This window comes from Oncorhynchus gorbuscha, linkage group LG02 (assembly GCF_021184085.1).
Source record: "Oncorhynchus gorbuscha isolate QuinsamMale2020 ecotype Even-year linkage group LG02, OgorEven_v1.0, whole genome shotgun sequence".
Taxonomy (NCBI): Eukaryota; Metazoa; Chordata; class Actinopteri; order Salmoniformes; family Salmonidae; genus Oncorhynchus; species Oncorhynchus gorbuscha.
Window position 1 is genome coordinate 107,363,073 of NC_060174.1, and position 12,500 is coordinate 107,375,572.

The window sequence follows — 12,500 nt, forward strand, 5'->3', positions numbered from 1 at the left end:
CCAGGCCCTGGATTCGGAGCTGAACCTGGTCTCTCTGAGGTGGGGGCTGAGCCCAGTCTCTCTGAGGTGGGGAGCTGAACCCAGACTCTCTGAGGTGGGGAGCTGAACCCAGTCTCTCTGAGGTGGGGGCTGAACCCAGTCTCTCTGAGGTGGGGAGCTGAACCCGGTCTCTCTGAGGTGGGGGCTGAGCCCAGTCTCTCTGAGGTGGGGAGCTGAACCCAGTCTCTCTGAGGTGGGGAGCTGAACCCGGTCTCTCTGAGGTGGGGGCTGAACCCAGTCTCTCTGAGGTGGGGAGCTGAACCCAGTCTCTCTGAGGTGGGGAGATGAACCCAGTCTCTCTGAGGTGGGGAGCTGAACCCAGTCTCTCTCTGGGGTGAGGGGCTGAACCCAGTCTCTCTGAGGTGGGGAGCTGAACCCAGTCTCTCTCTGGGGTGGGGAGCTGAACCCAGTCTCTCTGAGGTGGGGGCTGAACCCAGTCTCTCTGAGGTGGGGAGCTGAACCCAGTCTCTCTGAGGTGGGGAGCTGAACCCAGTCTCTCTGAGGTGGGGAGCTGAACCCAGTCTCTCTGAGGTGGGGAGCTGAACCCAGTCTCTGAGGTGGGGAGCTGAACCCAGTCTCTCTGAGGTGGGGAGCTGAACCCAGTCTCTGAGGTGGGAGCTGAACCCAGTCTCTCTGAGGTGGGGAGCTGAACCCAGTCTCTGAGGTGGGGAGCTGAACCCAGTCTCTCTGAGGTGGGGGCTGAACCCAGTCTCTCTGAGGTGGGGGCTGAACCCAGTCTCTCTGAGGTGGGGGCTGAACCCAGTCTCTCTGAGGTGGGGGGATGAACCCAGTCTCTCTGAGGTGGGGATGAACCCAGTCTCTCTCTGAGGGGGGGATGAACCCAGTCTCTGAGGTGGGGAGCTGAACCCAGTCTCTCTGAGGTGGGGAGCTGAACCCAGTCTCTCTGAGGTGGGGGGATGAACCCAGTCTCTGAGGTGAGGGGCTGAACCCAGTCTCTCTGAGGTGGGGGATGAACCCAGTCTCTCTGAGGTGGGGAGCTGAACCCAGTCTCTGAGGTGGGGAGCTGAACCCAGTCTCTCTCTGAGGTGGAGAGCTGAACCCAGTCTCTGAGGTGGAGAGCTGAACCCAGTCTCTCTCTGAGGGGGGGAGCTGAACCCAGTGTCGCTTTGAGGGGGAGCTGAACCCAGTCTCTCTCTGAGGGGGAGCTGAACCCAGTCTCTCTCTGAGGGGGAGCTGAACCCAGTCTCTCTCTGAGGGGGAGCTGAACCCAGCCTCTCTCTGATGTGGGGAGCTGAGCCCAGTCTCTCTGAGGGGGGGGACCCAGTCTCTCTGAGGGGGGGGGCTGAACCCAGTGAATTTGAAACATTGAGGAAGTGTTTTATTAATGTGACGACAAGCAGGAGGGCGGTGGTTTAAAGAGATCAAAGCGGTATGTGTGTTTGTGTGTGTGTGTGTGTGTGTGTGTGTGTGTGTGTGTGTGTGTGTGTGTGTGTGTGTGTGTGTGTGTGTGTGTGTGTGTGTGTGTGTGTGTGTGTGTGTGTGTGTGTGTGTGTCTGTCTGTCTGTCTGTCTGTGTGTGTGTGTGTGTGTGTGTGTGTGTGTGTGTGTGTGTGTGTGTGTGTGTGTGTGTGTCTGTGTGTCTGTGTGTGTGTGTGTGTCTCCTGACAAACCGGTTAAGGAGGTTGCCGTCAGGGAGGAAGTAGTGACCCGTAATACGTTAATAATACGTTAACCTTGGAGTCATGGAGTCTTTCACCAGACACGTTTTCCTCGAGAGATGAATCATCACATCAACCAGTAACCTGAGAGGTCCACAAGCAGGTACAACGCCTGGTGTCTTCAGAGTCAAAACGTCTGTCGGATTACCACTGCTCTGATCCAGCTCAACCTTCTCCGTCAGATTATAGCCAGTTATGTACAGTATAAACCACAATAATCTGTCACGAGATGTACGACAGGGAACGATGGGAATGTCACACAGCCATCAGTGTCTTATAGATAACAGAATGCAATTCTTCCAACCATCCCAACATCGATGGAGAGAGGGATTTATTTCGTTATTTATTGTTTTTATATTAAAAGAGAAACCAATTTAAAAGCACAAATAAATCCCCAATAAAGAAGATAAGGCTGTCTGTCTATTCACATCATTCTCAACAAAAAAGACAGTAGGAGCCGAGCTCTGTAACGTAACAGATATCCTGTCGACACAGATTTTTATTCTCTAAAAGAGTTCAAAAGAGTGAAAACATTGTACAACGTTCCAATTGGCTGCCATCTTGTGTCACGTTCTGACCTTAGTTCATTTTTCACGTCTTTATTTTAGTTGGTCAGGGCGTGAGTTGGGGGGGTGGGCATTCTATGTTGTTTTTCTATGATTTGTTCTGTTGTTATATTTCTATGTGTTTGGCCTAGTATGGTTCTCAATCAGAGGTGTCAGTCGTCTCTGATTGGGAGCCATATTAAGGTTAGCCTGTTTTCTATGTGTTTGGCCTAGTATGGTTCTCAATCAGAGGTGTCAGTCGTCTCTGATTGGGAGCCATATTAAGGATAGCCTGTTTTCTATGTGTTTGGCCTAGTATGGTTCTCAATCAGAGGTGTCAGTCGTCTCTGATTGGGAGCCTCTGATGTGTTTGGGAGTTCCAATCAGAGGTGTCAGTCGTCTCTGATTGGGAGCCATATTAAGGTTAGCCTGTTTTCTATGTGTTTGGCCTAGTATGGTTCTCAATCAGAGGTGTCAGTCGTCTCTGATTGGGAGCCATATTTAGGATAGCCTGTTTTCTATGTGTTTTGTGGGTGGTTGTATCCTGGGGTTAGTGTTTTCAGCATACGGGAGACTGTTTCGGTTGTTCGTTTGTCAGTTGTTATGTTGTTCAGTGTTCTGTTGATTGATGAAATATATCACTATGGACACTTACCACGCTGCACATTGGTCTGATCCTTGCTACTCTTCCTCTGAAGAAGAGGAAGTCCGTTACATCTTGTCAGTAATTCAATGTAAAATGAGATTTAAAAAAACAAAAACTAATTTCTCCTTGTTCAGTTTCTAGTCTCAAAATTAAAAAGCAAATGGTGTTCTGTCTTGTGGTCCACCACCATCACTGTGGCCTTCAAAAGGAGCTCATCCTGAAACACACATTACATCACTTTATAACCTTCCTGAAACACACATTACATCACTTTATAACCTTCCTGAAACACACATTACATCACTTTATAACCATCCTGAAACACACACTACATCACTTTATAACCTTCCTGAAACACACATTAAATCACTTTATAACCTTCCTGAAACACATACTTAAATCACTTTTTAACCATCCTGAAACACACATTACATCACTTTTTGACCATCCTGAAACACACACTACATCACTTTATAACCTTCCTGAAACACACACTACATCACTTTATAACCTTCCTGAAACACACATTAAATCACTTTATAACCTTCCTGAAACACATACTTAAATCACTTTTTAACCATCCTGAAACACACATTACATCACTTTTTGACCATCCTGAAACACACACTACATCACTTTATAACCTTCCTGAAACACACACTACATCACTTTATAACCTTCCTGAAACACACACTACATCACTTTATAACCTTCCTGAAACACACACTTAAATCACTTTTTAACCTTCCTGAAACACACACTACATCACTTTTAACCATTGGTTGGTTATAACTGGGGAAGGGTGTTAAAACCTACAGGAGTTGATTACAACACTAGACCAATGGGAGTCTGTTAGAACACTAGACCAATGGGAGTCTGTTAGAACACTAGACCAATGGGAGTCTGTATTACAACACTAGACCAATGGGAGTCTGTATTACAACACTAGACCAATGGGAGTCTGTTAGAACACTAGACCAATGGGAGTCTGTATTACAACACTAGACCAATGGGAGTCTGTATTACAACACTAGACCAATGGGAGTCTGTTAGAACACTAGACCAATGGGAGTCTGTATTACAACATTAGACCAATGGGAGTCTGTATTACAACATTAGACCAATGGGAGTCTGTATTACAACACTAGACCAATGGGAGTCTGTTAGAACACTAGACCAATGGGAGTCTGTTAGAATACGAGACCAATGGGAGTCTGTTAGAACACTAGACCAATGGGATTCTGTTAGAACACTAGACCAATGGGAGTCTGTTAGAACACTAGACCAATGGGAGTCTGTTAGAACACTAGACCAATGGGAGTCTGTATTACAACACTAGACCAATGGGAGTCTGTATTACAACATTAGGCCAATGGGAGTCTGTATTACAAAATTAGACCAATGGGAGTCTGTTAGAACACTAGACCAATGGGAGTCTGTATTACAACACTAGACCAATGGGAGTCTGTATTACAACACTAGACCAATGGGAGTCTGTATTACAACACTAGACCAATGGGAGTCTGTTAGAACACTAGACCAATGGGAGTCTGTTAGAACACTAGATGTCCCGAGATGGCATAGCAGTTCAGACGTCTTTTGTCCTCGTCTTGTCGTGTCCTGTATATATATATATTTACAACTTTATTTTCACATAAATTTTTTATTTTCCATCAACTCATCTTCAAAACACTCTCCTGCAACCCGCCTCACCAATTTATATTTATATATAAGTATTATTTACCTCAAATCTGCAATCCTCCAAGAAGCTAGCCAGAAGCTAGCCAGAAGCTAGCCAGAAACTAACCAGAAGCTAGCCAGGAGCTAGCCAGAAACTAACCAGAAGCTCGCCAGGAGCTAGCCAGAAGCTTATCAGAAGCTAGTTCAGAAGCTAGTTAACTTCTTTACTGGCAAATCGTTAGTATTCAGCTAACCACGATCCGGCTGGCTCCTCCGTCGCGACGTTACCTGAACGCCCATCTGCGGCCTGCCTACAGTACCTTCCCCTTCTCTCCTACTGTAGTCCACAGTACCTTCCCTCTTCTCCTATAGTCCACAGTACCTTCCCCTTCTCTCCTTCTGTAGTCCACAATACCTTCCACTTCTCCTATAGTCCACAGTACCTTCCCCTTCTCCTATAGTCCACAGTACCTTCCCCTTCTCTCCTTCTGTAGTCCACGGTACCTTCCCCTTCTCTCCTACTGTAGTCCACAGTACCTTCCCCTTCTCTCCTTCTGTAGTCCACAGTACCTTCCCCTTCTCCTATAGTCCACAGTACCTTCCCCTTCTCCTATAGTCCACGGTACCTTCCCCTTCTCCTATAGTCCACAGTACCTTCCCCTTCTCCTATAGTCCACGGTACCTTCCCCTTCTCTCCTACTGTAGTCCACAGTACCTTCCCCTTCTCTCCTACTGTAGTTCACAGTACCTTCCCCTTCTCTCCTACTGTAGTCCACGGTACCTTCCACTTCTCTCCTTCTGTAGTCCACAGTACCTTCCCCTTCTCTCCTACTGTAGTCCACAGTACCTTCCCTCTTCTCCTATAGTCCACAGTACCTTCCCCTTCTCTCCTACTGTAGTCCACAGTAACTTCCCTCTTCTCCTATAGTCCACAGTACCTTCCCTTTTCTCCTATAGTCCACAGTACCTTCCCCTTCTCTCCTACTGTAGTCCACAGTACCTTCCCCTTCTCTCCTACTGTAGTCCACAGTACCTTCCCTCTTCTCCCATAGTCCACAGTACCTTCCCCTTCTCTCCTTCTGTAGTCCACAGTACTTTCCCCTTCTCTCCTTCTGTAGTCCACAATACCTTCCACTTCTCCTATAGTCCACAGTACCTTCCCCTTCTCTCCTTCTGTAGTCCACGGTACCTTCCCCTTCTCTCCTACTGTAGTCCACAGTACCTTCCCCTTCTCTCCTTCTGTAGTCCACAGTACCTTCCCCTTCTCCTATAGTCCACAGTACCTTCCCCTTCTCCTATAGTCCACGGTACCTTCCCCTTCTCCTATAGTCCACAGTACCTTCCCCTTCTCCTATAGTCCACGGTACCTTCCCCTTCTCTCCTACTGTAGTCCACAGTACCTTCCCCTTCTCTCCTACTGTAGTTCACAGTACCTTCCCCTTCTCTCCTACTGTAGTCCACGGTACCTTCCACTTCTCTCCTTCTGTAGTCCACAGTACCTTCCCCTTCTCTCCTACTGTAGTCCACAGTACCTTCCCTCTTCTCCTATAGTCCACAGTACCTTCCCCTTCTCTCCTACTGTAGTCCACAGTAACTTCCCTCTTCTCCTATAGTCCACAGTACCTTCCCTTTTCTCCTATAGTCCACAGTACCTTCCCCTTCTCTCCTACTGTAGTCCACAGTACCTTCCCCTTCTCTCCTACTGTAGTCCACAGTACCTTCCCTCTTCTCCCATAGTCCACAGTACCTTCCCCTTCTCTCCTTCTGTAGTCCACAGTACTTTCCCCTTCTCTCCTTCTGTAGTCCACAGTACTTTCCCCTTCTCTCCTTCTGTAGTCAACAATACCTTCCACTTCTCCTATAGTCCACAGTACCTTCCCCTTCTCTCCTTCTGTAGTCCACAGTACCCACCCCTTCTCTCCTACTGTAGTCCACAGTACCTTCCCTCTTCTCCTATAGTCCACAGTACCTCCCCCTTCTCTCCTTCTGTAGTCCACAGTACCTTCCCCTTCTCTCCTACTGTAGTCCACAGTACCTTCCCTCTTCTCCTATAGTCCACAGTGCCTTCCCCTTCTCTCCTATTGTAGTCCACAGTACCTTCCCCTTCCCTCCTACTGTAGTCCACAGTACCTTCCCTCTTCTCCTATAGTCCACAGTACCTTCCCCTTCTCTCCTACTGTAGTCCACAGTACCTTCCCCTTCTCTCCTACTGTAGTCCACAGTACCTTCCCTCTTCTCCTATCGTCCACAGTACCTTCCCCTTCTCTCCTTCTGTAGTCCACAGTACCTTCCCTCTTCTCCTATAGTCCACAGTACCTTCCCCTTCTCTCCTACTGTAGTCCACAGCACCTTCCCTCTTCTCCTATAGTCCACGGTACCTTCCCCTTCTCTCATACTGTAGTCCACAGTACCTTCCCCTTCTCTCCTACTGTAGTCCACGGTACCTTCCCCTTCTCTCCTACTGTAGTCCACAGTACCTTCCCCTTCTCTCCTACTGTAGTCCACGGTACCTTCCCCTTCTCTCCTACTGTAGTCCACAGTACCTTCCCTCTTCTCCTATAGTCCACAGTACCTTCCCTCTTCTCCTATAGTCCACAGTACCTTCCCCTTCTCTCCTTCTGTAGTCCACAATACCTTCCACTTCTCCTATAGTCCACAGTACCTTCCCCTTCTCCTATAGTCCACAGTACCTTCCCCTTCTCTCCTTCTGTAGTCCATGGTACCTTCCCCTTCTCTCCTACTGTAGTCCACAGTACCTTCCCCTTCTCTCCTTCTGTAGTCCACAGTACCTTCCCCTTCTCCTATAGTCCACAGTACCTTCCCCTTCTCCTATAGTCCACGGTACCTTCCCCTTCTCCTATAGTCCACAGTACCTTCCCCTTCTCCTATAGTCCACGGTACCTTCCCCTTCTCTCATACTGTAGTCCACAGTACCTTCCCCTTCTCTCCTACTGTAGTTCACAGTACCTTCCCCTTCTCTCCTACTGTAGTCCACGGTACCTTCCACTTCTCTCCTTCTGTAGTCCACAGTACCTTCCCCTTCTCTCCTACTGTAGTCCACAGTACCTTCCCTCTTCTCCTATAGTCCACAGTACCTCCCCCTTCTCTCCTACTGTAGTCCACAGTAACTTCCCTCTTCTCCTATAGTCCACAGTACCTTCCCTTTTCTCCTATAGTCCACAGTACCTCCCCCTTCTCTCCTACTGTAGTCAACAGTACCTTCCCCTTCTCTCCTTCTGTAGTCCACAGTACTTTCCCCTTCTCTCCTTCTGTAGTCAACAATACCTTCCACTTCTCCTATAGTCCACAGTACCTTCCCCTTCTCTCCTTCTGTAGTCCACAGTACCCACCCCTTCTCTCCTACTGTAGTCCACAGTACCTTCCCTCTTCTCCTATAGTCCACAGTACCTTCCCCTTCTCTCCTACTGTAGTCCACAGTACCTTCCCTCTTCTCCTATAGTCCACAGTGCCTTCCCCTTCTCTCCTATTGTAGTCCACAGTACCTTCCGCTTCCCTCCTACTGTAGTCCACAGTACCTTCCCTCTTCTCCTATAGTCCACAGTACCTTCCCCTTCTCTCCTACTGTAGTCCACAGTACCTACCCCTTCTCTCCTACTGTAGTCCACAGTACCTTCCCTCTTCTCCTATAGTCCACAGTACCTTCCCCTTCTCTCCTTCTGTAGTCCACAGTACCTTCCCTCTTCTCCTATAGTCCACAGTACCTTCCCCTTCTCTCCTACTGTAGTCCACAGTACCTTCCCTCTTCTCCTATAGTCCACGGTACCTTCCCCTTCTCTCATACTGTAGTCCACAGTACCTTCCCCTTCTCTCCTACTGTAGTCCACGGTACCTTCCCCTTCTCTCCTACTGTAGTCCACAGTACCTTCCCCTTCTCTCCTACTGTAGTCCATGGTACCTTCCCCTTCTCTCCTACTGTAGTCCACAGTACCTTCCCTCTTCTCCTATAGTCCACAGTACCTTCCCCTTCTCTCCTTCTGTAGTCCACAATACCTTCCACTTCTCCTATAGTCCACAGTACCTTCCCCTTCTCCTGTAGTCCACAGTACCTTCCCCTTCTCTCCTTCTGTAGTCCACGGTACCTTCCCCTTCTCTCCTACTGTAGTCCACAGTACCTTCCCCTTCTCTCCTTCTGTAGTCCACAGTACCTTCCTCTTCTCCTATAGTCCACAGTACCTTCCCCTATTCTCCCTCCTTCCTCTCTGTCCTTTTCTCCTTCTGAGAGAAGGACAGAGAGATAAACGCACACACACACAAATGGGATAGTTTTATTCAGAAAATTAAATGTACCACTTAGTGTCAGGTATATGGGTTAGAGTGAAGGTTAGGGTAAAGATTAGGATTAGGTTTAGGGGTTAGGTTTAAGGTTGATGTTAGGGTTAGGGGTTAGGGTGAAGTTTAGGGTGAAGATAGTGTTAGCGTGAAAGTTAGGGTTAGTGGTTAGGGTGAAGGTTAGTGTTAGGTTTAGGGGTTAGGGTGAAGGTTAGTGTTAGGTATAGGGGTTAGGGTGAAGGTTAGTGTTAGTGTTAGGATGAAGGTTAGTGTTAGGTTTAGGGGTTAGGGTGAAAGTTAGTGTTAGGTTTAGGGGTTAGGGTGAAAGTTAGTGTTAGGTTTAGGGGTTAGGGTGAAGGTTAGTATTAGGGTGAAGGTTAGTGGTAGGGTGAAGGTTAGTGTTAGGTTTAGGGGTTAGGGTGAAGGTTAGTATTAGGGTGAAGGTTAGTGTTAGGGTGAAGGTTAGTGTTGGATTTATGGAAAATAGTGTTTTGATTGGAACTGAATTGTGTGTCTGAGATTAACATACTCCTCAACCCTGTACACTGACAGAGGAGGGGAGGAATGTGAAAGAGTTGGGGGGGGACTGGGTTAAAAGACAGAATGAAGGGAGAGAGGCAAGAGAATGATGTGAGTTGACAGAAAAAGAGAGAGTGAGCGAGGGAGGGGGGGGAAATGAGAGAGCGATAGAGAGGGAGGAGAGGAAGGAGAGAGAGAGAGACAGGAAGGAGAGAGAGGAAGGAGAGAGAGAGAGAGAGAGAGAGAGAGAGAGAGAGAGAGAGAGAGAGAGAGAGAGAGAGAGAGAGAGAGAGAGAGAGAGAGAGAGAGAGAGAGAGAGAGAGAGAGAGAGAGACTGAGCAAATCTCAAATTGGCTTTTACCAAATTACCGTATAACAGACCATGTATTCACCCTGCATACCCTAATTGACAACCAAACAAACCAAAACAAAGGCAAAGTCTTCTCATGCTTTGTTGCTTTCAAAAAAGCCTTCGACTTAATTTGGCATGAGGGTCTGCTATACAAACTGATGGAAAGTGGTGTTGGGGGTAGAACATATGACATTATAAAATCCATGTACACAAACAACAAGTGTGCGGTTAAAATTGGCAAAAAACACACACATTTCTTCACACAGGGTTCGTGGGGTGAGACAGGGATGCAGGTTAAGCCCCACCCTCTTCAACATATACATCAACAAATTGGCGCGGGCACTAGAAATGTCTGCAGCCCCCGGCCTCACCCTGCTAGAATCTGAAGTTAAATGTCTACTGTTTGCTGATGATCTGGTAACTTCCACAAATCATTGAACGATCTGAGAGACAAGGCAAGAAGGGCATTCTATGCCATCAAAAGGAACATAAATTTCAACATACCCATTAGGATTTGGCTAAAAATACTCAGTCATAGAGCCCATTGCCCTTTATGGTTGTGAGGTCTGGGGTCCGCTCACCAACCAAGACTTCACAAAATGAGACAAACATCAAATTGAGACTCTGCACGCAGAATTCTGCAAAAACATCCTCCGTGTACAACGTAAAACACCAAATAATGAATGCAGAGCAGAATTAGGCCGATACCCACTAATTATCAAAATCCAGAAAAGAGACGTTAAATTCTACAACCACCTAAAAGGAAGCAATTCCCAAAACTTCCATAACAAAGCCATCACCTACAGAGAGATGAATCTGGAGAAGAGTCCCCTAAGCAAGCTGGTCCTGGGGCTCTGTTCACAAACACACCCTACAGAGCCCCAGGACAGCAGCACAATTAGACCCAACCAAATCATGAGAAAACAAAAATATAATTACTTGACACATTGGAAAGAATTTACCAAAAAAACAGAGCAAACTAGAATGCTCTTCCTCTGTGTCAGCCACGTAAATATAACTTTTTTTATTCGAAACTAAAAAGAATTAAACATCGCTTAGAGCTCTTCTTTTATATTAATTTAATTAAATTAATTAAATCGTTTCAAGTTTCACATTTTTTGGGATGGGGAGTGACACAGCATCATGGTATTCATAGTTGCTGAGGATATATTTACCCACGCCGGCACCAACGATGATATGATGAAACAGTCAGAGGTCGCATCAGCGTGTAACGTAGCCAGTAAGATGTGTCGGCATCAAGTAATTAATCTCTGTAGTGACGCAATGCAGTGCTTTAGACCGTTGCACCACTTGGGAGGTCTGAAGAGTGTAGCGCGTAGAAATCATCTGTCCTTGGTTTTAACTACCGAGTTCCAAACTGCCTCTGGAAACAACGTTAGCACAAGAACAGTTCGTCGGGAGCTTCATGAAATTAGTTTCCATGGCCGAGCAGCCGCACACAAGCCAAAGATCACCATGCGCAATGCCAAGTGTGTAAAGCTCGCCGACTTTGGACTCTGGAGAACACCTAGAAACACCTTTTCTGGAATAATGAATCACGCTTCACCATCTGGCAGTCTGACGGACAAATCCGTGTTTGGCGGATGCCAGGAGAACATCTTATCCATAAAAATAGACATGGCTTTAACTCCTCTAGAAATACACAACCTCAACATGCAAACATAGAATGCCCACCCTGACCAAACAAAAAATACAAACATACAAAGCAAAAAGCAATCTATGACGTGATTGGAGTACAACAATCTAACCGAGAATCTAAACAGAACCTTGGGTACTGGACGCAGTCGAAACCGCTAAAAACTAAATTAATTTGTCACAAGAAACTATCTCCCTGAAAATACCAGTGTCACGCCTTGGTCATTGTATTTTGTGTTTTTGTTATATGTTTGGGTAGGCCAGGGTGTGACATGGGTTTATATGTTGTTTTTCGTATTGGGGTTTGTAGTATTTGGGATCGCGGCTGATTAGGGGTGTTGTATAGGCTTGGCTGCCTGGGGCGATTCTCAATTGGAGTCAGCTGCTTATCGTTGTCTCTGATTGGGAACCGTATTTAGGTAGCCTGAGTTCGCTTTGTATTTTGTGGGTGTTTGTACCTGTCTCTGTGTAGTAGTCACCAGATAGGCTGTAATTAGTTTCACGTTTCGTTTGTTGTTTTCGTTTATCAGGTATTTCATGTACCACGATACTTTCATTAAAAGTCATGAGTAACCTACACGCTGCATTTCGGTCTGACTCCCTTCTTACAACAGACGAACGACGTTACAACCAGAGTCCTGAAGCCAATTCCAGAATATTTGAAAGGAAATGACGCTCCACCAAGCTAGCTTGGAAATACGGTACTGTGCAATATTGACGATCCCTCATTGCTCCTCATTCCTCATTCCTACTTTTCCAATTTGATTGAATAAATAAGAATGAAAACAATCCAAAATATATTTTTGTCTCAAAACTAAAAAATCACTATTTCCCCAAATTAGGGACTTCACTTCAACAGTGGTGAATTCATAAACTTCTTAGACGAAAATATTATGATCATTAGAAAACATTTTTTTTTATCACCCATAGCTTTTTGTCCATCTTAGTAACAATGCAAAACATCTGAAACTTTCTATCCAAAAATGATGCAGAAAAAATGTATCCATGCTTTTGTCACTTCTAGATTAGACTACTGCAATGGTCTACTTTCAGGCTACCCGGATAAAGTATTAAATAAACTTCAGTTAGTGCTAA

General features: G+C 46.4%; 1 protein-coding gene across 1 annotated transcript in view; it reads right to left on the reverse strand.

Moving 5' to 3' along the window:
- The window catches only part of LOC123990912 (altered inheritance of mitochondria protein 3-like), a 41,219-nt gene that overhangs the window by 67 nt on the left and 28,652 nt on the right, over positions 1-12,500 (reverse strand). Inside the window, exon 4 of the mRNA XM_046291930.1 lies at positions 1-1,136. This exon is cut by the window's left edge and continues 67 nt beyond it. Within this exon, the coding sequence (XP_046147886.1) occupies positions 1-1,136 (1,136 nt within the window). The remainder of the gene's footprint in view (positions 1,137-12,500) is intronic.